At 36.1% G+C, this 23,117-nt stretch overlaps 1 protein-coding gene across 1 annotated transcript in view; it reads right to left on the reverse strand.

The window, feature by feature from the left end:
- Nucleotides 1-23,117, reverse strand: part of USP24 (ubiquitin specific peptidase 24) — a gene marked incomplete at its 5' end in the record, with an annotated part of 122,963 nt that overhangs the window by 12,239 nt on the left and 87,607 nt on the right. The window contains 18 exons of the mRNA XM_025051992.1: nt 1,185-1,250; nt 3,218-3,331; nt 4,224-4,345; nt 5,910-6,012; nt 7,548-7,640; nt 8,077-8,193; nt 10,550-10,646; nt 14,443-14,556; nt 16,109-16,212; nt 16,872-16,967; nt 17,910-18,060; nt 18,562-18,703; nt 19,750-19,874; nt 20,282-20,502; nt 20,937-21,056; nt 21,288-21,429; nt 21,781-21,863; nt 22,767-22,865. Of these exons, the coding sequence (XP_024907760.1) occupies nt 1,185-1,250; nt 3,218-3,331; nt 4,224-4,345; nt 5,910-6,012; nt 7,548-7,640; nt 8,077-8,193; nt 10,550-10,646; nt 14,443-14,556; nt 16,109-16,212; nt 16,872-16,967; nt 17,910-18,060; nt 18,562-18,703; nt 19,750-19,874; nt 20,282-20,502; nt 20,937-21,056; nt 21,288-21,429; nt 21,781-21,863; nt 22,767-22,865 (2,109 nt within the window). The remainder of the gene's footprint in view (nt 1-1,184; nt 1,251-3,217; nt 3,332-4,223; nt 4,346-5,909; nt 6,013-7,547; nt 7,641-8,076; nt 8,194-10,549; nt 10,647-14,442; nt 14,557-16,108; nt 16,213-16,871; nt 16,968-17,909; nt 18,061-18,561; nt 18,704-19,749; nt 19,875-20,281; nt 20,503-20,936; nt 21,057-21,287; nt 21,430-21,780; nt 21,864-22,766; nt 22,866-23,117) is intronic.

The following is a 23,117-nucleotide window of genomic DNA, read 5'->3' on the forward strand; positions in this document are numbered from 1 at the left end:
AAGCCCTCCCTTTGCCAAAGTGGGGATCGGAAGGGAACCTACACCCTCCCTCCCTCTCCTTAAGGAGCCTCTGGGCTAGTCTCTCTCATCAGCTCAGCTCACGAGTAGTCACCAAATTCTATTGATTCTCTTTCCAAAACACCTCTTGATCTGTCCCTTGTCCCCTGCTACCCTCTCTCTCCTCAGTACAGGTCTTGTTATTTAACACTCAGACTACTGCCATAGACTCCTATACGGCCTTCTAATTCCAACCTTGTTTCCTTCTTTAGTGCATCCTCTAAAACCACAGCCAGGAAAATCTTTCTAAGACATAAATTGGGTCACATAACTCTCCTGCTTAAAACCTTTCCATGGTTCCCCAGCACTGATAGCAGAAGTTACAAAACAATTTGGGCCAAATAAAATAGGCCTGTAGACAGAACTTTGGCACCAGTGTGCAGCAACTGGCTTACAGGAAAAAGTCCTCATACACTGGTACCGGAAATCTTTCAGGATCTGGATGGGCTTCTTTCCCCAAGCCCTACTCAGTTCCCACTCCTTCCAGTCATACCACTTACTTATAGTTCACTGAGAAACCAGGTGGAAAGCATGGGCTAGGGGCCAAGTTGCTTGGCTCAGATCCTGGCTTTGGGCAAATCACTCCATCCCTCTAAGTTCCAGTTTCTAATGTGATACTGTATTTCACTGATTATAACTGAAATTTCCCCGCTGCTTTTTATATTTCCAAAACTGAGATGCAGCCTACCGCCAATTACATTTTAGTTTCATGGCTCATAAATATTTTTAGTGTACACTGACAATCAACCGATCAACAGTACCTTAGATTTAAACTATCTGTAGAGCTAGCAACTTACCTGACAGTTACCGTGAGGTTTAAATAGGATATCTGTACTTAGCATAGTTTCCTATCCACAGCAGGGCCATCCTTTGCTCCTTTGCTCTCTGCACTACAATTGCCTGTGCACTTGTGTACTCTCTCACTTAACTGTGAGCCCCCAAGAGGTGGTTTATTATTGCTTACCTCTAAATCAGTAATGCACAAAAAATGAATGATATGAAGAAGACTCAATAAGTGTAGACCAAATGAATGGAAAAACACTATAAGGACACACAACTTTTTATTTATAAACAATGCTGACTAATATATACCTAAATACAAGTGAATCAGAACATTTATGACTTACCAATATCTCATGAAGTAGTTGAAATGTATTCTTTAACTCATGGGGTGGAGCTGTTTCTAGTTGATTCTGAAATATTTTTTAAAAGCATAAAAATTCCAGTTAAGTCTTTAGTGGAAACCATGTTGGAGTGTCAACGTGAAATTCTACAATGTTGGATTCAAGCCCTACTTCTACCACTATCTGGCTGATCTTGGGCAAGTCAATTCCTCTTTTTGGGCCTCAGTTTCCCCAAACGCTAAATCTAGGGACTGAAACACACAACCTCTGTAGTTCTCTCAGCTGTAACACTCTGTGCTACTTTACTATGAAATTAGGAAGGAGAGAGGAGCAAAGGCAGAAAGAAAAGAATTTTAAGTTACTAAGTAGTAACTTATATTTATATTTCATTTATACATATTCTATTTTGTTTTCCAGAATATGCTGCTATAGCTATGAGAATGCTCTGAGATAAGTATGCTATGAGTAAAGTATATAAGAAAAATCAGCTTAGGAAATAGAGAAATCTACCAAGACATACTAAGTGAAGAAAGCAAAGTTCTGAAAACTCACGTTGCTTTGTGCATTTTAATAATCTTATACATTTATGGGTAGGGAACTAAAACAGACACTGCATTACAACACTGTACTTCTCAGGTGTCAGGTCTGGTACTAAGGAAGCCCTTCACATACCACACCTCACTGAATCTTCACAATCTGTGAAGTCATATTTCTGCCCATTTTGCAGAGGAAGAAATTGAAATGAGGTCATATAATTACTAAAGAGTAAGGAGAGAAACTCAATCCCCTCTGATACAGGTCTGTACAGAAAAGGCTGAGAGCAAAACACATTTTAATAAGAGCCTACAGACATAATCCACTAATCACACGCTACTTGTTAGCACTACGTGTATTACTATTACAAATCCTAGTGCAGGTAAGAGGCTGTGGCAGAAACTCTGTGGTCAGAAACTAATACATATGGTGCAAACTTACAGAAAGAGGCCTGGGAGGACACACAACACAATTTGCCAGTTTTGGTTCCTGAGGTAGGGTCGAGAGGGGACAAGACTGGTTGGTGTTGGTCAAAGAAGACTTTGGCCTTATTTGTATGTCTTAATTTTTCACAAAGAGAATGCAGTAATGCATTATCCATGTAATTAAAAATTAAAGATTAAAATCGAATAAAAATGGTACGTGTAGGCTTAAAGGATTTTCTGGTAACCCCTGGGAAGACAATGAACAATATGATCAAGAGCACAGCCCTGGACCCAGACTGCCAACATTCAAATTTCCACTCTGTCACTTACTAGTTGTGTGATCCTTGGCAAGTTAATTAGTCTGTGCCTCAGTTTCTTCAACTGTAAAATGGTATCTACCTCATAGGACTACTTGAGAATTAAGTGACCTAAATATGTGATATGCCTGGACCAGTGCTTGGCATCCAGTAAGTGCAATATAAGTAGTAGTAAGTACTGTATTGATCAGAGCTTCATAATAAACTATATTACTATTTCAGAAGGGGAGAAAAACCTAGTTTTGACTTTAAGATGTTGCCTAGGGGAGAGGGATAGTCTACAATTGGAAAACATTTTACACAATAATGGTGACCACAGCATTATTAGCTAGAAAATATTATTCTTAATAGCAAAAATTAACCAAATGCAAATGTGCATCACCACGAAAGGAATGGTTAGGTAAACATGGTACGTGAGACGATGAAATGTTACCCTCGCAGATAACTTTTAATGAAATGGGAAATACTTACAATGTCAAGTAAAAAAAGGACAAAATCATAAAGATAATAAAATCCTAATTATGTTAAAATACATGCATAGAAAGTAAAAAGGAAACAGAGATATTCATGGTGATTATCAATGAATGATGGGAGTTTGAGCTCTTTCTTTACTCATTTCTTTTAAGAAAAATAAGCCTACATTACTTTTATGATTAGGAAAAACATAAGGTTATTAAAAGAAGCATATTAATTGGGAGCAAAGGATTGCTTTCCTAGAGTCTCAAGGCTATCAGGCTCTCAGGTTTAACTGAGGTCCTACCTTAATGAAATGCAGCATAGTGAAGGAAAAACGTTCGTTACAGAAGCAGCAGTACACCACCATCTCAATGAGTGCCAAGAGTGAGCCCGTCAGCTCCCGCAAAGCAAACATTACCTAGTGGGAGGGTATAAAGGAGTAAGCGTTTCTCAAGTCAGTTAATTGTCGACAGATAATTTCTGGCTTTAACTGAAATTTACTTAGATTTAATACCATCAACATTGCGTCAAAATAGGGTTTCTTAACTGTTATATGTCCAAGGATAGACTTCAGGGCATCTAGGTGTGTTGGAAATTTAACATGATTTTGTTCAAATGTGCACCTTTTTCTCGGGAGTCACTTTCATCAGATTTTCAAAGGTAAATGCTCCCCCATTAAAATAATTACTGATAGATCCAAAAAACACAAAATGGAAAGCTGAAAAAAGGATATGCATAGCACTGTTGATGCAGTTAAAAAAACAGTAGGATATACTGTTCATAGATTCACATACGTGTAGGTCAAGTTACGAAAGGGTTAGAAGATTAAATTCTCCAAAAGGAGTAGCTCTGGGTGGGTGGGGAGCGACCTGGACTGCAAATAGGCCCGACAGCATGTGCCACAACAGAGGCTGTGAGATGCCCACTTCTATGCTTCTGAGGTATAAAAACATGTGTGCTTCAGAGGTGTAGTATTCCAGGACCAGGGACATGCAAAAGAGATTGGGAACAAAACCCTCTGATAATAAACTGAGTTAATTGTGATTGGTGAGGTGCCATTTTCCTACTGGGACCTAGAGGGGTAATTAGCTGGGCTGGACCTGGAGGTCCAATTCTTGGTTGCAGGGAAGACTAATATTCTCTTCAACTGATTCTTTCTGACATATACACAGGGAGAAAAATTAATTTGTAAGAATCATTTCTTTTCTAAACAATACTCCTCTTCATCAGAATAACATGCAAAATATAACTAATAACGAAAGGTGTTTTTCTTCAAATGGGAGAAATGAAAAAATGGAACAAGTACATACCTCTAATAGGTACGGTTTCCCTTCGGACAAGAACAGCAAGGCTTCTACTTCCTCATGGAGGGGCAGCAAAGGGCTTGAGGGAGCAATGCTAATAGGTGGCCGTTGTTTAAATATCCCGGGAGCTTTAGGAGACCAAAGAAACAAAACCTGTCTCGCTTGATATTATATTATGAAATAGACATCTACAGGTAAAGTGATTCTCTCAAGATTCACACACACAACTGCTGAGTACTTACAACTTGTTCTGCCACAGTCTAGTGGGGAAGCCAGACATGTACAGGAGTAAATGTTTACCTATTTCTTTCAATTTCTGCCTAAGTTGTAGGTTCGACTACTAAAATTTCTAGATTCCTAGCGATCCCCACCCAAGACAGTATTTCAAAGAAGTAAAAGTATAAATTGTATATGACAAAAAAATGTTCAACATGACTCTGAAGAGACATGGGACAAGATACTTTTGTTCCTCAAACAACTATTCTCAAATAATGGCCAACACCACCTATGCTAAGCAGAATCAACTCATATAGATAGGGTTATCTCATTTACTAAAAAACAAAGACTCACACTGTAATTTTCTTTTACAAACCTGTCTGAACCCATGAATTAGGTAGCTTGGTCTTTTTTGATTAATGACTCAAGATTTAGGAAGCAAATTCTTATCCCATAACCATCTGAGCACTCCCCCAATGTTCCTTTAGAGAGTCAATGAAGATTTCAAGATTAGAGTGATGCACTGTGATTTTTATCTAGTTTCTTGTGTTCAGATCTCATAGGTCAGACAACACTAAAAACTCTACTACAGCATCTGGGTCAGAGGCTTGCATTCACATACTGGTTGCTATGCCATTTACTAGCTGTAAGACTTGTGGAAGTTACTAAATGTCTCTGTATCTTAGTTTCCTCATTTATAGAAGGGAATATCATCACTCTCATAGGTTTGCTGAGGGGATTATAAACACAATGAATAAACTTAAAGTACCATGGAAAGGCAAAGAACACATAAAACAATACTGTTTGTTGTATTATTATTGCAATTGTTGGTGCTGTCATGACAAAGCCTAAGAACAGTATAAAAACATGGTACAAATACAAGTGAAAAACCATATAGGGCAATTTGTGTCTATTATATTAAATGAAGACTGAACTATTGGTTCTTGATGACAAAATAGAAAATGTTACCAACTACATCTTATATTCAAATACATTTCAATGATTTAATTTACATCTGAATTTATACCCCCTTTGTTTTGACAAAGTACTTTAACATTTTCTCATTAATCCTCAGTATACCTGGGTTTTTAAAAATATTTCCATTTTATACTAAGGATCATAAGGGTCAGGTGGCTTGGTCAAGGTCACACAACTAGGAGACTCCAAGCCAGACCTTGGCTAGATCAGGTGTGTCAATTAGGGTAATGAAAGAAGTCCAAATTAGCCTTTAATCCTACAGGTCTTTTAATATTTACACACCCCTCCCAAGTAAATGAATGACTTTCATTGAAACAAACCAGTAATACAAGTTTAACATGAACTAAAAAGAAAAATTTTGCATGTTCCTCAAATATCAAATAGCCAAATGAGAAACAAGTGATGTCCTTTTAATTGCTAACATTACTTTCCATGCATTATTGACAAATTCAGTATCTCTTCAGTTTTCTGACATATTAAAGATATATGAAAGCTTACCAACATTCCTTTGGGAAGAGACATCTGAATGCAAAACGAGTAATGCCACTGTGTTGTGAAGATTCCCAAATTCTCGTGCTTGTGCGGAACTCCATCGACGTATCTGCTGTCAAAGAACACAAAGTGGATGTTGGTGTTTTAGTCAGAAATAACAAAAAGAGGGTGGGAAAGGATGTGTTGATTATGGTATCTTTGGGCCACAATTACTTCTCAATGTTTGATAGTAAAAGAGGTCAAAGTATGAAAAGTCACAGGTTTTAAGCTAGCATGAGTGTTTTTCCCCTTAGACATATTAACTCATATTCTAAAACAAATCCATTCATATGCTTTCCTGTACCTCAGTGTGATGGGGAGCACTCAGGAGGCTGGTGATCTGGAGGCCTGGCCCTGCTCTGCCACTCGCTGTGCTCTGTGGACATAAGTTCTTACCATAACATGTGCCCGGCCTCTTTGCATAATGGCAGAGATAATAACCTAACTGTTCTGCTCACTTTGTGGTTGTGAGGACCAAATGAAACCTTAAAAGTGAACATGTTTTCACTGCTACATGCTCCATAAATGTAAAACAATATTGATTATATGTGAAGCTGAATTACAGTGAATTTAAATCAGTCACCATCGTCAACGGATGTGGAAGAGCCTGAATCGAAAAATAGATATTATAAATCTCTACATAATATCCTTACACAGAGCAGGCTATGATGTCAGCACTTGTTTTTAATACCAAAAAGCCCAAGTGGCACAGTGGTAGATAGGAAGCTGAGAGGAGGCCTAAGCATCAAATCTGTCTCCCCTAATAATGGAAAGAAACCTTTCCTATGCAATGCATTACTTTCAGGAGAAACCAGAGCTGGGTCTGAATCCCAGCTCCACAACATTTTAGCTTTGTGTCCTTGAATAAGTGACTTAACTTCTCTGTGTTGTAAATCCTGTCTGAGATGGGGATGAAACTGCCTATTTTACTGAATTGTGAGTATAAGAGGTATAGCATATAAAGTGACCAGTTGTGTCTGGCACATAACAGGCACTCCATATAGTATTTATCATTACTGCATATTCACATTTTGTGTATTTTAAATGTATCAAACAAAAGAAATATAATGGATGGGGGAAACACACCAACATAGAAACTTCAGACAGGAGAATCATTTTCACATATATCTAATCCTATTATTATTAGAAAACAACTTCTCTTTCATTTCCTGAATATTAGTGGTAGTATATCTGCAGCAACACCTTTCAGTGCATAACAGTACAATTCCCCATTTGAAATCTGGCCTTGTTATCAGCACCCCAGAAGCAACAGCCTTGCTCACAGTCTGAGAGAGCAAGTGGGATACCCAATGCCACTATTCCTTATAGGTTTTCAAATCCATCTTCCTGTCAGAACCCATCTTTCCTCCTATGACACTTCGCATTTTGACTGATACTATAGTTAGTTATTTCTGTGGGTTATTACTAGGAAATTCTATGAGAAATCTGTAAAAATAATTAAACTATAAAGAAATTTAAAGTCTACATAGTTCTAGTTTCTGGACTCTTATACTCTTATGAAATTAAAGATATTTATCACCTACAGAGAACCAAAGTGGCTACAAAAACCATGGCCATTCACTGGGCTATAAAAGTAGGCATTACCTGATTGTTTTGCCGATTGGCTCCTAGGAGAAAGCTGATCATGTGTCGCAGAGCTGAATGCCTCAGAAGAAGGTCTCCTGCCCTAATACCTTGCTGTCACAAGATATTGAGAATGACAAATTATATTCCTATCCAGACAAAAATTAGTTTTAAAAACAGTTAAATGAGAAGTTTTAAGGAGTTGGTATGTTTTTAAACGCTATAATTTACATATAGAAAGTACTTGTTAAAATTTTAATTAAAAAAACTCAAGTTCTAACAGCCTTGCATTATATTACAATGGCTATGAAACATGTAATTAGACACTATTTTAAGGCAGACTTCTGCTATCAATGAGTAACTACATCTACCTGGATCCAAATTCTTGCAAGTAATATAGTCCATGAATTGAGGGTTTTTAAGAAGAAACAGTCATAAAACCGTATCACACAGACCCTATACTAACTGGTCTAAATTTGTTCTATGTTCAAAATTCCTTTAAACTACAAATCTACACTATTAGGAAAAAGACATTAAAAAAATCATTTACCTTTTGTACAAACGTGTTGAACAGGAAAAAGTACTGAGCACAGTTTTTACAATTTTCTGGGACATCTTTATCCAACAGAGCAAGTAGTACCTCCAGTAACTGGTGAAGGCTTTTTAACTGGTTAGAGGAAAGATGAAATTACATAAAGAAAAAAATGTAAGACAGATATTTGTAACAGGATTAATTTGAAGTAAATCACCTTAAGAACAAAAGGAAAGTCTGGTTGATACAATCCAGTCTCAGATTCAGATGGATTTATGCTTTGGAGAGCAAAAACAGAATGATCAAATTTACCTTTCTGGGGAAGAATAGTACTGTAGGAATAATTAAAAGAAAACCCTAGATTTGTTTTCTAGACTTCAGAGTCAAGGGCATGATTCCACCACCTAATGTGCACATTTCCTGCAGAGCCAGTTTCTCTCTGTCTCTCAAAAAAGGGCGGCGGGGTTGGGGGTTAGAGGAAATATATTTCTGAATCCCTCCCTCCACTATGCTAATTCTTCACATAATCACAGATGCAAAGAATAAAAAACACAGACACAGGCATAGGGGCTAGAAATCAAGCCAATGGAGCAAATGGAGAGCAACAGCCTGACAGAATGACAACGGCAATATCGACTCAACTGTGAACTTACTTGAAAGCCCGCTGACGCCTCATGGAAAGCTTTGAAAAACATTTTATTTGTTTAGAAACCATTTTGGTTATTGCATTGCTTCTTCTTTCCCTCCCACCCCAACTATTTTGGACAACTCCCTAGAAATTCATCTGTGATCTGAGAATTAAGACCAGGCTTACTACTCTTTTTCCTTTATTTCCTCCAAAGATGTTGTTCATAGACTTTTAAAATACTCCCATTCATCTTGTTGCACCCATTATAAATACAGTAAAATCTAGTATTTATATAGCACTTCATTTTCAAAGTACTTTACAATACAAAGTGGGTGGCAAGAGGCACCATTTCCATTATTGGGGAAAAAATGAACATAAAATACATCAGCTGGATATCACATAGAATTTACTGAGGCAAATGGCTTCCATGCTTATGTCCTCCATCACTCCCTTCCCTTGCTACCACCTGCAGTCCTTTAGAGGTTGGTGGGGTGAAACGGTACAGCCAGACCCCATCTCTATGGAGGCTGCACTAATTCTGCCTTTATCTTTTACCTTGGTTGGTAAATGGGAGAAAAGAGAATGAGAAGGTCCTTATGTTAAACATCTTAGAAAACTTCCACAGGCGTATTTCAGAGCAATGGTATCCAAACTGTCCCAAGCAGCTCCCAATGATCTATATTTTCTGCATCCAAGTAAGGTTTTGTTTGGAAAATGGTTCTGCTGTTTAAGCTGACTGAAAACCACTGCCTTAGAGTAAACCTCAATTTTCTTAAGATTCCTGGAATTGAGAGGCAGTTTTCTTCTAGGTCCTTCCTTAGGGGCATATTCGACTTCCTGGTTCATTCTGGACTGAGCAGTGCACCATGAGGGTTGTCGGGTCTAACAAAGCACCCTGGGTCAGGCAGTGATGAGGGAATGAAGTGCTCAGTTGCCAGACACTATATCTGGATTAAACATCCCCTTTAAAGGACTTGCTCAAGGTTGCATAGCAAAGTCAACAACTGAATCAGAAGTAGCAATTCCTAGAATTTGCATTTAGTTCATTGAGACACACTGCTTCCAGCCAATGTTTATATAGAGCGAATTAGCTCTGAAAATAACATTTTTCAAAGTTTTCCATGTAGTGTCAGCTGTTTAAAACAGCAAACTTGGGAAATAACGGCTGTATTTTCTAGCACTTAGTAACAGGTTGAATAATCAGTCTTACAAGATATGTCACTTATTTCCCTAAATCTTAAGACCTTTGGGGATGGAGGATGGTAATAAATACTATGGTTTGTTTTGGCATGTGTGCAACTGTGACCTAGAAAATATGTTAGAGAAAATAGGGTTAGGAAGAATAAATTCAGAGAAGCAGAAACAGGTTACTAAATAATGCAGACCAATGAAGAAACTATTTTGGCCAATACGCTTGGATGAATGACACTGGTGGGTATGGTTGTCAATTGCAGGTTGCCAATTTCAGGTCATAAAAACAGCTTATGAGGAGAGACAAAGCCAAGAGTGGCTCGAAATGTCTCTAGGTCTAGATTAGAGACTTTAGACTCAGGTGAGTCTCAGTTCAGAGAGACTTATTACAAACTCTTGAGAAGACTTTGAAAAGGGAAAGTTCTAGAGAGAGAATCCTGAAGTAGACCAAAGCAGACCTCAATTCCTGGCCTACCTTGGTTTCTGGAATATGAAGAGGAAAAGTCAGAATGCCTTCTACCCTGGCATTCATCAGAAAGTCGGTTCACAGAAGATGCATTTTATGTGGCAAAATTACTAATTCCAGTCCTAGGCTCTCTTTCTTATTATGTGCAATTTAAAATGTTTGGTAAAAACAGAAGGTATAAATACAAATTTAAAAATGAGACTGACCTTATCCTGATAAAACAAGGCACTGTCTAGGGTTTTCTCCAGAATGGTGGCCACAGCAACTCGTACTTCTCTCACACTGCACTCCAACAAGAATATCCTAAAATAAAGAGAAGCGTGGTGTAAGAAGTGAGACAGATTTAAGCCAACCTTACCAACGTGGGTCCCACCTTCTACCCAAGAAACAAGATTACTCCAAGATGTTAGTTCAAGCCTTCTGAGAGCTTTAGCCCTCCTTGCAGGCCACCATGAATGAGGAAGGCCAAACAGGAAAACAAGACCCCAGGACACTGAAAAGTGAAGTTTTCCCTTTCTTCTTCCTCTCTTCTCCTAAAATGAATATCTGTATAAATATAAATTTGGACTTAAAAAGATATGAAAGCAAAGAACTCAAAGTTTTATAAATTCTGTTCACTCAAGGACAGTTCTCCCTAGCATCCCTTCAATTTCTCAGAATAAGATAAAGTTCTGAGTCAAGATAGCATACCTCCTAAGCCCCTTGTGCACCTATATTTCCCTCCATTTACTTTTCTCTGCCTTCTTCAACCCTTACTTATTACTTAGTTCTCCTTGAAGTGTCTGAGGCTGAAAAGGTCCTGCTATCTTCCTTTCTTTTATGAGGATGATGGTTACAGAAGTTAAGATTTATTAGGCATTTCCATAACATCTGGCATTTCTAATGTTACTAAAGTATGTACTGAAAATGCATTATCTAATTTAATTCTTTACACAACCAGTGTGCAGATGATGCAGCCTCAACGTGGTGGAGGGCATGGTCAGGCAGAAACATGTGCTCTCTGGGGCCGGGTGGTGGTGGTAACTACTTGAGAGCAACTAGGTAACCGCATGCCTTGCCATGGTCAGCTTTTCTTTCTCTGCTTCATACGCTCACTTTGATGTGAAAACCCGTAGTATAATGAACCAAGTGAAAAATCTATCTATCTTTTCTAATAAAGATGGTCTCTGACTTATGATGGTTGGATTTATGATGGTACGATAGCAATACTCATTAAATAGAAACCGTACTTCAAATTTCCATTTCCTCCTAGAGTATGCAGATAACCCCGCCCTCTCTCCCAATAGGAAAATGAAAGTGGAGTTATCTGAGGTCGCTTCACTTCTGCTCATTCCATGTCACTGTGAATGCTATGTATTAGCTTCCTAATCTGAACCAGACAGATAAGGCTCTGTTCAAATCCACTAAGATTCCAAAAAAAGGAGATGGTAGGGAAAAGGAACAATTACAGATTAAGGAATCTTAAGAGACACATAAACCAAATACAATGTATGGAGTTTGTTTTAAATCCTGATTTGTACAGACTCAATGGTAAAATAAACTTTTGAGACATTTGGGGAAATCTGAACATGGACTGAGTATAGGATGATATAAAGGAATTCTTAATATTTTTGTTTAGTGTGATAATGGTACTTAACGCTATTTTTTAAAAAAACTTTGCCTATTAAAAGATACATGAAAATTTTATAGTGACATATAATGTCCGAAATTTAGTTTTAATTTTAGATCAATTTACAAGCAACATTTACTAATTTAAATTTTCATAATTATAATTCTATTTATAAATTGCCAAAAAAAAAAAAAGGATGACACTGAGGGCCTGATCTAAGAGAAAACACCCTCTTCACATTTACAGTTACTAAAATATTACTACCGTATATATTTATTTAGTTGTAACAATGATGACTTAAGTTATCTTTAAAGTTCTAAAGAAATAAGTAGAGAAAGGAGAATTCTTCAAAAATATAAAATCATAGCAATTGATAGTGATGCGTGATTGGGCTATATAAACAAAGAGACAAAATATATTAAACTCTAGTAGGAAAAATTCAGATTAGGTAATTCACTGGGATTCCTTACCATAAGGAATTCTAATTCCAAAACATAATACCAAAGGAGTTACTTACTTTCTCTGAAGATATTTAAAAGCAAGCCTGTTTGGAAATTTGGCTATAAACAATGAATTAAATATGTGCCATGTTTCTTCCAAATGGATGATGTTCTGTGACATTCTACTGCCTAACGCAGTACTCAAGAGTCCTTCTAATGGGAAGATATTTTGGAAATAAGCTGGTAAAAGGTTACCTCTAAAGGGACATGTATATACCACCTCAAAGCAATGTTTGTTTTCTTTTTATGAACTGCATGCATGTATGCATGCACAAATATTTAAGTACTTTCTATTTGCCAAGCTTTTTGTGTACAGTAGGGAACAAAATATAGCTTTTACCTTCGAAAAGCTTAAGTTTAGTGGGGGAGATGGGCAAAACAACAGAGCAGACTAACAGGGCAGACCTTTTACAGACTGGGTGATTAGGGCTGACCACCCTTTCTGACATCTGAAGAATAAGAAGGAGCTTATTATGCAAAGAGTGGAAGGGAGAATGTTCCAGATAGAGGGAATATCAGGCTCAAGGGTTTTTAGGCAGGAAAAAAGCTTAGTGTATTCAAGGAATCGACAAGCCAGTGAATGATAAGCGTGCAGGAAAGTGAAACAAGGTAAAGTAGAAGGAGAGACGAAGACCATATTCAGGTAAGCTCTTGTAGATTATGGTAAGGGTTTTGGATTTTATGAGTACAATAGGTATCCACTGAAGAATTTTTAAGCAGAAAAGTAACATAATCTAATTTTTTTAAAAAAAGAATACTTCTGTTGTTCTATGAGGTAGACTGGAGGAAGGAGAGGTGGACATATCAAGCAGGCTAAATGTCTAAAGCTCAGACCTAGAGATGAAGGGGATGTGGGGTCAAGAACTTTGATTAGATTTCTAAGTTGCCACCAGACTATAATCTCCCTGTGGAAAGGAACTTGCATTTCTGAATTCCCTACAGTCTGTTTTAAGTTGAGAGATACCAGAGCATATCTGTTTGCTGACAGAAGTGACCCAGTAGAAAATTCTGGAAGGTAAACATGCAGGAATAAGAGCTGATAATTAAAGGGCCAACTTCCTTGAAAAGGTTTGCTCATGTAGACAGACTCATTTTTGAGAGGAGAAAGGACACTTCCTCCAGGAAAAAAAAAAAAAAAAAAGAAGAATGGAGAAGATAAGATGGAACATACTCTGGTAGTGTGGAACTTGTGACAGCGGGTGGGGGACTGCTCATCTGTTAATCCTACTTTCTCAGTGACGTCTGAGGCAAAGTCACTAGCTAGAACTGGGGTGAGCTGGCCTGCCAGGTGTGAAAAGTAAGATGGTACAACTGAGGCAGAGAGAAGGAAGAGCCCACTGGGAATAACAGATCTGGCCACTGAGAGATCAACGTGCTCACTGGGTCCCCCATATGAGTGCTGAATTCCCTGAGGATAACAGAATGATTAGGAATAAGATGCAAACATTCACAGTGATTGGAATAGCTTGAATTTTAATCCTAAAAAGCAAATTATTTTTTAATTATAGGTACAAAGGAAATATACTGTTGTAGATAAAATACTATCGGATCTTTGAAAATACTTCAGCCAGAAACCAAACATAGTGAGAGAATATTGTGGTATTATATGTCGTAACCTAGGATTGTTGACCTCTTTACCTTGCCACCAGACTGAGTCCCTGAAGGAAAGGACTTATATTTTGGAATCCCCTGAGCCACAGGGTTTCAGGACACGCTTGCCTGTGAGCACTTGGTTATTTGCACACGTGCTCTCTTTACTTTCACTGAACACTTACTTCTCTGAGTCTAGTATAACAAAGATAGTTTGGAAAGAATGATTTTGGAGTGATCTGAATAATTTCCTCATTGCTTCATCAATGAAGAAAGTTTAAAATTGATTCCAACAAGAAAAATCATTTCAAGTTGAAATAAACAGAGCTATAAGAAACTTCAGCTCTGAATCACTGGAAGACAGCCAAATTTCTTTTAATTAAAAGATCTTGACACTTACTTTATCAATTCTCGTCCTTCAGAACTAATAAAATATTCAACTAGCCACTGACAAGCATCAAAACTTTTTGAAAGTAATGCTTCAATAGTGGCAATCCATTCTTCAGTGTCGACCCTTTAAAAAAAGCAAAGAAAGTAATGTTAGGAGTATGGCCCCAGCAAATAACCCCATGGAGTGTCACTCCATCTTAAAAATTAAAGAAAAAAATTTTTGGCGGGTGGAAGGTAAGTTGAATACTCAGTGACTACTAACTAACATGGCTCCATGAACCCCAGAAGCCAGTGCTTTGCATTCTTTGATATCTGTGGTACCTGTATGACTCATCTCCCTGTCCCCCAAAAGAAAAAAAATGTGTGAACAAACTTGTCTTAGACTTTTTTATCTTCTGCATCTCCTTCAAAAAACTTCATTTGCAAAAACACCTGAACATTTTGTTTTGCTTAATTTACATTAAGAATGCCTACTTTCAACACTTTTATACTTTGTTATAATCATTCATATTCTATTTTATGGAATAAAAATACTTGGACAGAAAAAAAGATGTAATGACTATACTATCCATGACTTTATGCCACTCCTCTCCAGTCCCTCATGCCCCAAAATGGTAAATATAGACAAAATTAAAATAGGGTGCTATGTGTAGACAGCTTGAACAAATTTCACAAATGAGAGTAACCAAATATTTTCTTAGTCACTCTTATGCCAGATATTACAAGGAACACATTATTTCTCTTTATCAATCAATTAATAAAGACTGATATCATTTAATGTCTATTTGATTATTAAACATAAAAATGAAATGTCATTATATTTGTTTTCATCTCAAGAGTTCTGTAATTGCAAAATCTTTCCAAAAACCTCTCCACACTTGGGGAAACTCCCCGTGCTAGCAGGAGAGAAAAAACAAAGAACTTTCATGGTCTCCTAACTGTAACTGGTCTCCTCACCCTAAGCCTCGCTCCCACAAACCAATGCACAATTATCTTCATCTTTCACTCACTTATTCACAGAACAACTATCTACTGAGAGCCTATAATGTGTCAAGCATCTTACCAGGTGCTGAGGATAAAAACCAATGAGGAATAACATACAATCAAAGTAGAGAGTTTCTACAGCATCACACTGAACATACTGCCCCCTGTTCAAAAACCTTCCATGATCTCCCACTGAAAAAAGCACAAACTCCCTTCTTTGGCACTCAGGGCACTCAATGAGCTCATCAAACCCAACATTTGGTCTCACCTCAAATGAATTCCTTAAATACATATGAGGAAAACACTAGTCATTTATTGTTTCTTAGACAAGTCTTGTCCATTATTCAGGATTTTTCCTTCCACCTAGAATAATACCTGTTTCTCTACTTTTGCCTTTCAAAATCCTCTGAAAACATCAATGTCTTTAATGCCTACTGAATCCCCATATCTGGATATGATTTTGCCTAACTTCCAAAGATAGACAGCATTTATGCCTTGCCTCACAGTTACTGCTTTACTACTGGATTAGAAATTCCTTAAGGATAGGAGCCATGTCTTAATCATTTTGAGTATACAAGGTAGTTGCCTCCAATTACCTAACACAATGTTTTGAAAAGCTGAATTTTAAAGTCAACTTTAACTGAATTAATCAATGCTTTTTGCCACAACGATCAAAATATATCACTTCTTACCTGAGTTTTTTCTTTGTCCGTAAATAAGTTTGAAAAAGAAACTGAATGGCCAGCTGTAAGCTCACTTTTGCCATGCAAGGATAGTATGGATGCTTTAATTTAGTCTGAGAGAGAGGGAGAAAAAAGAGCCTATTTGGATATTTTTCACAGAAGTTTTATAGATTATTACACTTGATATGAACTAAAATGATGACATATATGATAAACTTAAATATTAATAAGGAAAATCTAGCCAGTTCTTTGTAGAAAATGTTTTGGTTAAACTTTAAAAAAGTTTAAGACATTTTCATTTCTCTAATGAAGCCCTCTCAAAATTAAGTGTTTATACCATAGGATGTTAAGTAATCTATCAATAGGCAAGGAAAGTTTTTCCTTTATTGGCAAATTATAATCATGGTATTCAAGAAAGAGAAGTACTTGGAAGTTAATCGTGAGTCTGGTAAAGTGTGATCACAAATTAGGAAAAATTAATCTCCACAAAGCCTAATATCCATTGACATCACTAATGGCTACTGTCATTATAAAATTTAAACAAAACACTTACAAAAGCCACATCCATTCACAATCGGCATCATACATTCTGAACACTGCCTGTATTTTAATATCACCCAATAAGTGACACATTGTGGAAATTTTTTTTTTTTGCATCTAATCTTAAATGTTAACAACTGAGAGTGAGCATGAGTCACTGAATGCTTTAGTTGAAAGATATTTAACTATAATTCTTTCTTATTTCTTTAGTAACAATCCAGCTGGTACTTACAGCATTCAATGACGCTAAAGACAGAACGAAACTGAAATAATCACTACTGTACACATCTCTATTCTTCATAAACTTGAGGTTTTCATCTCTCACCATCTATAAAAATATTAATAATTATTTAAAAAGAACAAGGTAAAATATTCAAATATGTGAATGATGTTTTAGTGATACCTTAGGTAAAAAGGGTTCATAAAAACCATTTTCTAAAGCTTTTTTTAAAAAAGAGGAAAATCTTCCTTTCAAATATAAGAAGCTGTAAAAAGGTGAATAAATATTCATTAAAGAAAACCCTTGTGGGAAATTTAGGAAAACCACCATCTGAAGTGAATTTTAACTCATTATTTTGGTTAGGAAGGGACAAACAGACTTTTCCTAAGTACAGGCAACTCCATGCCTTCCTGCATCGGATGGTTTAATTCTCTCTCTTAGTGAAGGACTCCATATTTTTCTTAAATTCTCTGATTCTGGCTACTTAGCTTTTGATTAGTGTATAAAGTCTGGACTGGGCAGTTGGACAGTTCTGAATTTAAATTCTGGCCTTTGACAGTGGCAGGTCTTTCTCCTTTTCTGAGTCTCACTTTTTTCTATCTAAAAATGGAAATAAAACCTGCTGTTCCACAAGAGTATTTTAAGAATTAGGGATTTGTTTAAAACATGTAGCACAGAGTAGGTACTCAATAATTAATGGTCATCATTATATTAGTTTAACCTAAAGGTTATGAATCCTAACTTATTTTTCTCTCCATATATAATAATTTAATTTCAGCAATGTGTTTCTTTCTTGCCCACTCCCTTTGCTTTTTTTTATCTGGGGCTCTCATAGTCACACAGCAGGTCCATGATGGTGCTACACAGTTTTGAGTCTGTAGCCATCTTTGTGACCTGGTTTGTGAAAGATTCATGAAATAAGGTGAGTAAGATGTGGCACTAGAGGTACAACAGTCCACAAGAAGACCAGCAGGAGTACTTTTGAACCTATAAGATAGATTTTGACACTTATCTGGATTTCTCCCTTAAAATTTTTTACACAGTTCTTACCTGGTATATTCGAACAGGCATTTTCTCCACAAAAAGTCCTTTCTTCTCACCTTTCTTAACCAGCTTGGTTAAAATAGAAAGTCGGTCATTGTTAGGCCTATGGGGTCGAGGAGATGATTGAGGTGAAATTTCTGGCGAAGATGGTGCTGACCTAAGAGACAGAATCAGAAAATTGTCTCATATAAAGTGGTTATTGTTTTAGTTGTTGCTATAACATGTCAGACCTACATAAACAGGGTACTCAACTTAAAAACAGACTGCATACTTTCCTGATTCAATATACTAAGTGTAAATTCACAGACAACCTGGTTAAAAAAAACTCTCTGACATTGCTGGCATAGTACTTTCTAAGCTTTGTACATAAGGTACATTCAATAAATGTACCTTTTCCTTTTTAAAAAATCTCAGTTCTAGAATGAAATAATTTACATGCATTTTTCGAAATACAAAATAACTTCTTGCCAAGAAAATAATGACCAGGTAGCAATAAAAAGAAAGAAAATAAAAAGAAAGATAGAGTGATTTATTTATTTTCTTTTTAGAATTTCTCTCTAGCTCAGCCAATTACCTTTAAATCCCAAATAATATACTCCAAAGATCACAATACCATCTACTGAAATCACGCAGCAAATTACACAGAAAAGAAACTCACAGAGAGAGATCCTCAGCTTCCTGCCGTACAACACTGACTCGACTTTTCTTTGGTAGCACTGGGGAGTTCTGATCAGATACTCTTTGGTAGAAGAGCATATAGGCATTCCAGTATCTTCGGCGAACATCAGTGTATGGGTTTGCTTTATAACAAGACATTAAGAAAGAAGTCTTTATAAATAAAAAGTTTTTCTGATCTTGACAATCCTCAAAGGACCCACAAACCTAGCAAGTAACTACTTACTAAATTTGTTAATTGGAGATTATAAGTAATATGCATGTCTTTTTAGAGTACTGCTTAGAATTATTCGGAAGGTGATACAGAGGAGCAGGGAGTAAGGGAGTTGTATGGTAACAGAATTAAGAGAAAGAAGGTAAATTTTCCTAGGCAAGTCTGCATTTAATCAAAAGACAAATAACATTTAAAAATAAATTATGTAGCACAGGATGGGATTATAATTGGTCTCACTTAACCACTGCTGGATAGAACAGCTAAATCTAGGTAAATTTTGGCAATGATACTATTTTCAGCCATTAAAAGTTAGTACCATTAGATGCATGACTACCATGGTATGGTGTCAAATCTAATATAGTCAATCTAATACAGGTAGAAATTTTAAAATGTCCCCAGAATATTTTGAAATCAGGTTTCAGAAATGCTAAGGTCTCTGCAAAATGTTTTTTCTTCAAATAGCAAATTCTAATTGATTTTGTGATCTGTTTTTTCTCATATTTCTTTATCCTGGGGGTAGGGGTTGTGGAAAGATTCCATTGCTACACTGCATAATAAATATAGTTTAAAAACAGAGGTGCTAGAGATGTCTTTTCTATCAATCATACTTCTATATAAATAAAGAGGAAATTTGAAAAATTTAGGACGGCTACTTCTTCTGAAACTATTTTTAAGGATGAAATTCTGCTTTCATCAGTTTCTCTTTGATATTCATTTCTTCAATTTAACTTACCCCTGGTCCCTTGCCTCCCCCAAAGGCTGTTGTAAGGAATTATTTTAAAAAATTTCTATAAGCAGCTTGAATATTTTCACTCTGGATGTCAAGAGTTCATGGGTCTATATAACTAGAGCAGTGGTATGTAAAAAGAATAAGATCTATTTTTATGTAAAGAATACTGCTTCCAATTTGATAAAAAATTATAAATTAAAAAATGAAACTCATGAAAAATATCTTACTTTGATCATAAACTTTTGGTCTATATTCTCCTCCAAAGCATTCATACTCCAGGGTCTCGTCATTTAGGTCAAATTCTTCTATAACTGTGTCATTAAATTTATACCACTTTCCTTTTCCACAACCCCTAGAGTACGGAGATAAAACAAAAATTATGAGGTTAAAAAACAAATATCCCCATTCCCAGCATTTATATTTTAATATTATCTACAAGTGTAGCAGCTGATTACCATTTGAAAATACCTAAGAAACATACAGTAAGTTATTTAATTTATTGATTTCTAAAATATTTACTAATTTCTAAAACAACTTTCAAATTGAAGGGATAAAAAGTTACAATAAGTTAAAAAAAAAAAAACACTAAGAAATATGATCAAAGAGCAATGCAATGCAAAAACTTCTTTGTACCATAATGATAAGTGAGGGTGACAAAGTAGGGCAGGGAATGCAGAGGAGGGATTCAGGAACGCAGAAGGGAACAGGGAGCGACTATGGGAAGGGCAGGCAGAGTGAGGGACTCGTAGGAGAACTTACCGCCTGTCTTTAATGAAGGAATAGTAGTGGCCTGCATGTGCCTGCCCACTGTGTACAATGACACCAACAAGTTCATAGTTTTCTGTGAGGGCAACTTTTTTTCGTGGGGATCCTCCACCTCCCTGATCCATACTTCGCCCATTTTCACCAGCTTCGGAAGATGAATCCTGGCGGGCCATTCCTGAAACTGTGTAAGGCTCCATATTTAACATCCAAGGAAACTATTTAAAAATAAAAAGAGCACATTAATGTTGATTAGTAACATATACTGCCAAACCCAATTAAGTCAGACACAAATAAGAGGGATATGTTTCCTAATTTAAGCTAGGACTATCTCTCCAATTTTAGTACAAAATTTCAGAATGGCTCCCAAGTCTTGGAAAGTAAAAGTAACCTCTTACTTGTGCATTAAGGAAAGCATTTTACTTCATGGCTAACACTGAGATGCTTTCTAGAAATGAGGGTTATTGTTTATAGGTAAACTATATAGCTCCACTAGTAGCAGCTGCTTAAGACAAGGCGCTGCATACTCCTCAGACTGCTGATACCATAGCCTTTCACATTTTAAATGAAATTTGAAAATACGGAAAGGAAACAGTAAAAGGGAGTGAGGTAGTAATGGTTATAAAAACTTTTAGGGAAAAAAATAAGTTACCCTTATCTGTTCATCATATTTAATGGAGCGTCCACTCTCCCAGTCAAATCCAAATCTCATCAGGTGAATGACCAAGACACTAGGTAATGACTTAATACATGTCCTTTTCACTGTTATTCTCTAAAGAAAAGCAAAACCCAATTATTTCCTTGGGAAAAATAAAACAGCCAAGTAATAAATACAAAAGTCATAGATTTCTACAGGCCTTTCCCACCCATATGAATAAGTAATGAATGACACAACCTAATGGAAGTAAAAAGAGAAGCTTAATATTGATGTTAAATAAAACATAAAGACAAAGTACATGAATAACAAATTAATCTTGTTTTTTAAAAAGGGCAAATGTAATACCTTTTCTTTACACTTTTCACAGTAATATGCATTACTTCCCTCTAGAACTTCTCCTCTAACGAACTGGTCCAAAGAAATTTCCAAACTCTGGCAAGAAGTAACTCCTAGATTGAGAGCCATGAAAGCTTCCTCTCGTTCATATCTGATTAGAAAATAACAGAAAAACCATGATTGACAATGGAATTTAAAAATCTTGAAATTATCACGATACCTGAGATTATACAGAGACTTATATTCACAAAGAGGAAAATCTTTCCTCATCCTTTAAAAAGTACACTAACAAATAAAAATGCCAATTTTTGACAATCCAAAATTGCTTAAAATTATGAATTTCAACAAAAAAATTTTAGAACTCGAAAGCAAAGAAATTTAATTCAATAAACATTTATAGATGTAACTGCAAGTCTATGAGCAAATGCAAATTCACAGCCTACTAGAAGAAATCATTTAAAAATGATGATAATTTTTTTATGTCAATGATATCTTTACTAACCTGTGAGGACAGTCTTTACAGATCTTCTGATCAGAATAGATGCCCTGAAAAGTATTCTTAAAAATTTGGTCTCTCCCCATCTTCTGTTGGAATAAAAAGTTTAAATTTATAATTTGTAAGTTGTTCAATACATAATTTTATTTAGCCCTAAGCTAAAGCACAGATATCAATTTAACCACAAAAATAAAATGAGTCATATGGTAGTTTAATCTGGGAACTAATGAAAGGATTATAGCCCATTAGACTCATGCCAAGAGTAATTAAAAAAATCAGAAAAGGAAGAGAATGGTTCAGTCGCACCTGATGACGAGGAAAGCATTCTCAGTGGTGATTCTGAATCCTCCCATGCTACAATTACCAAGTTAGCAGCAACTCTCCACAATCTTTTCTTTTTTCAGGTGGAAAGAGTATTATAAATTTGTAAGTTATTTAACAAAAGAAGTGGATAAATTGTGCCAAGTGATGAGAGGATAGGCACATGTTGGTAGTGATGGGAGGCCATACCCGTTGCCTTCTGTAACTCAGAAGGCAATACCATTTAGGAAGTTTGTCACATGTTTTACTGGGTAGACGTAGAAAGCTTTAGATTAAAGGTCACCAGAAACGACTTTTTAATTTGGTACTTATGTCTCCTTTGACAAGTAAGACTGCTCTGCATAGGGTCATCAGTTCACCAGTGATTACAGTACTTCTTTGGGTCAGGAAACTTTGATGCATACAAGTAAGAGTAAGTAGATACAAATGGTTATTATTATGGAGTAGAGACTAAGAATTATATATTTTATCAAGTGTTAAATTAAGAAGAAATCTTGGATTTTAGAGATCTGTGTATGTTTTGATGTTCAAACCCAAAAGAAATGATAGTTATGGTACTAAAAGTAATCAATTTTTTGACTTGTCAGTTTCATAATAATCTCAAATCTTAAACCACTGTTTTCATACTACAGCATTTGAAGGGGTTAAAGTAAAAACAAAACTTTTTCTACCTTTAGATATTCATCCATCTGATCAATGAGACTAGTGAAGAACTCATATGCATCCTGTTGTTCTCTCACATAAAGTTCTTTGTTCCACATCTTGAAAATCTATGTAACAAAAATGAAATATGTCATTAAAGGAAAAGTAGCAATTTCTGAATGAGCACTTAATGCTTCTAAAAATCAAGTTTGCTACTGAGATGAAGAAGTTTTCCCTGAAGTGAGATGAGCTAGTGTTCAGCCATCTATGCTTTTCCATGGTCTCTTTGTAATCACAAGTCTATGAAACTGTACAGGGTGAGATACAAAGCCATGAAGAGAGAGTTTCTCTCTTAGAAACTAACCAACCTATAGGAGAAA

This window comes from Pteropus alecto, unplaced genomic scaffold, assembly GCF_000325575.1.
Source record: "Pteropus alecto unplaced genomic scaffold, ASM32557v1 scaffold25, whole genome shotgun sequence".
NCBI lineage: Eukaryota > Metazoa > Chordata > Mammalia > Chiroptera > Pteropodidae > Pteropus > Pteropus alecto.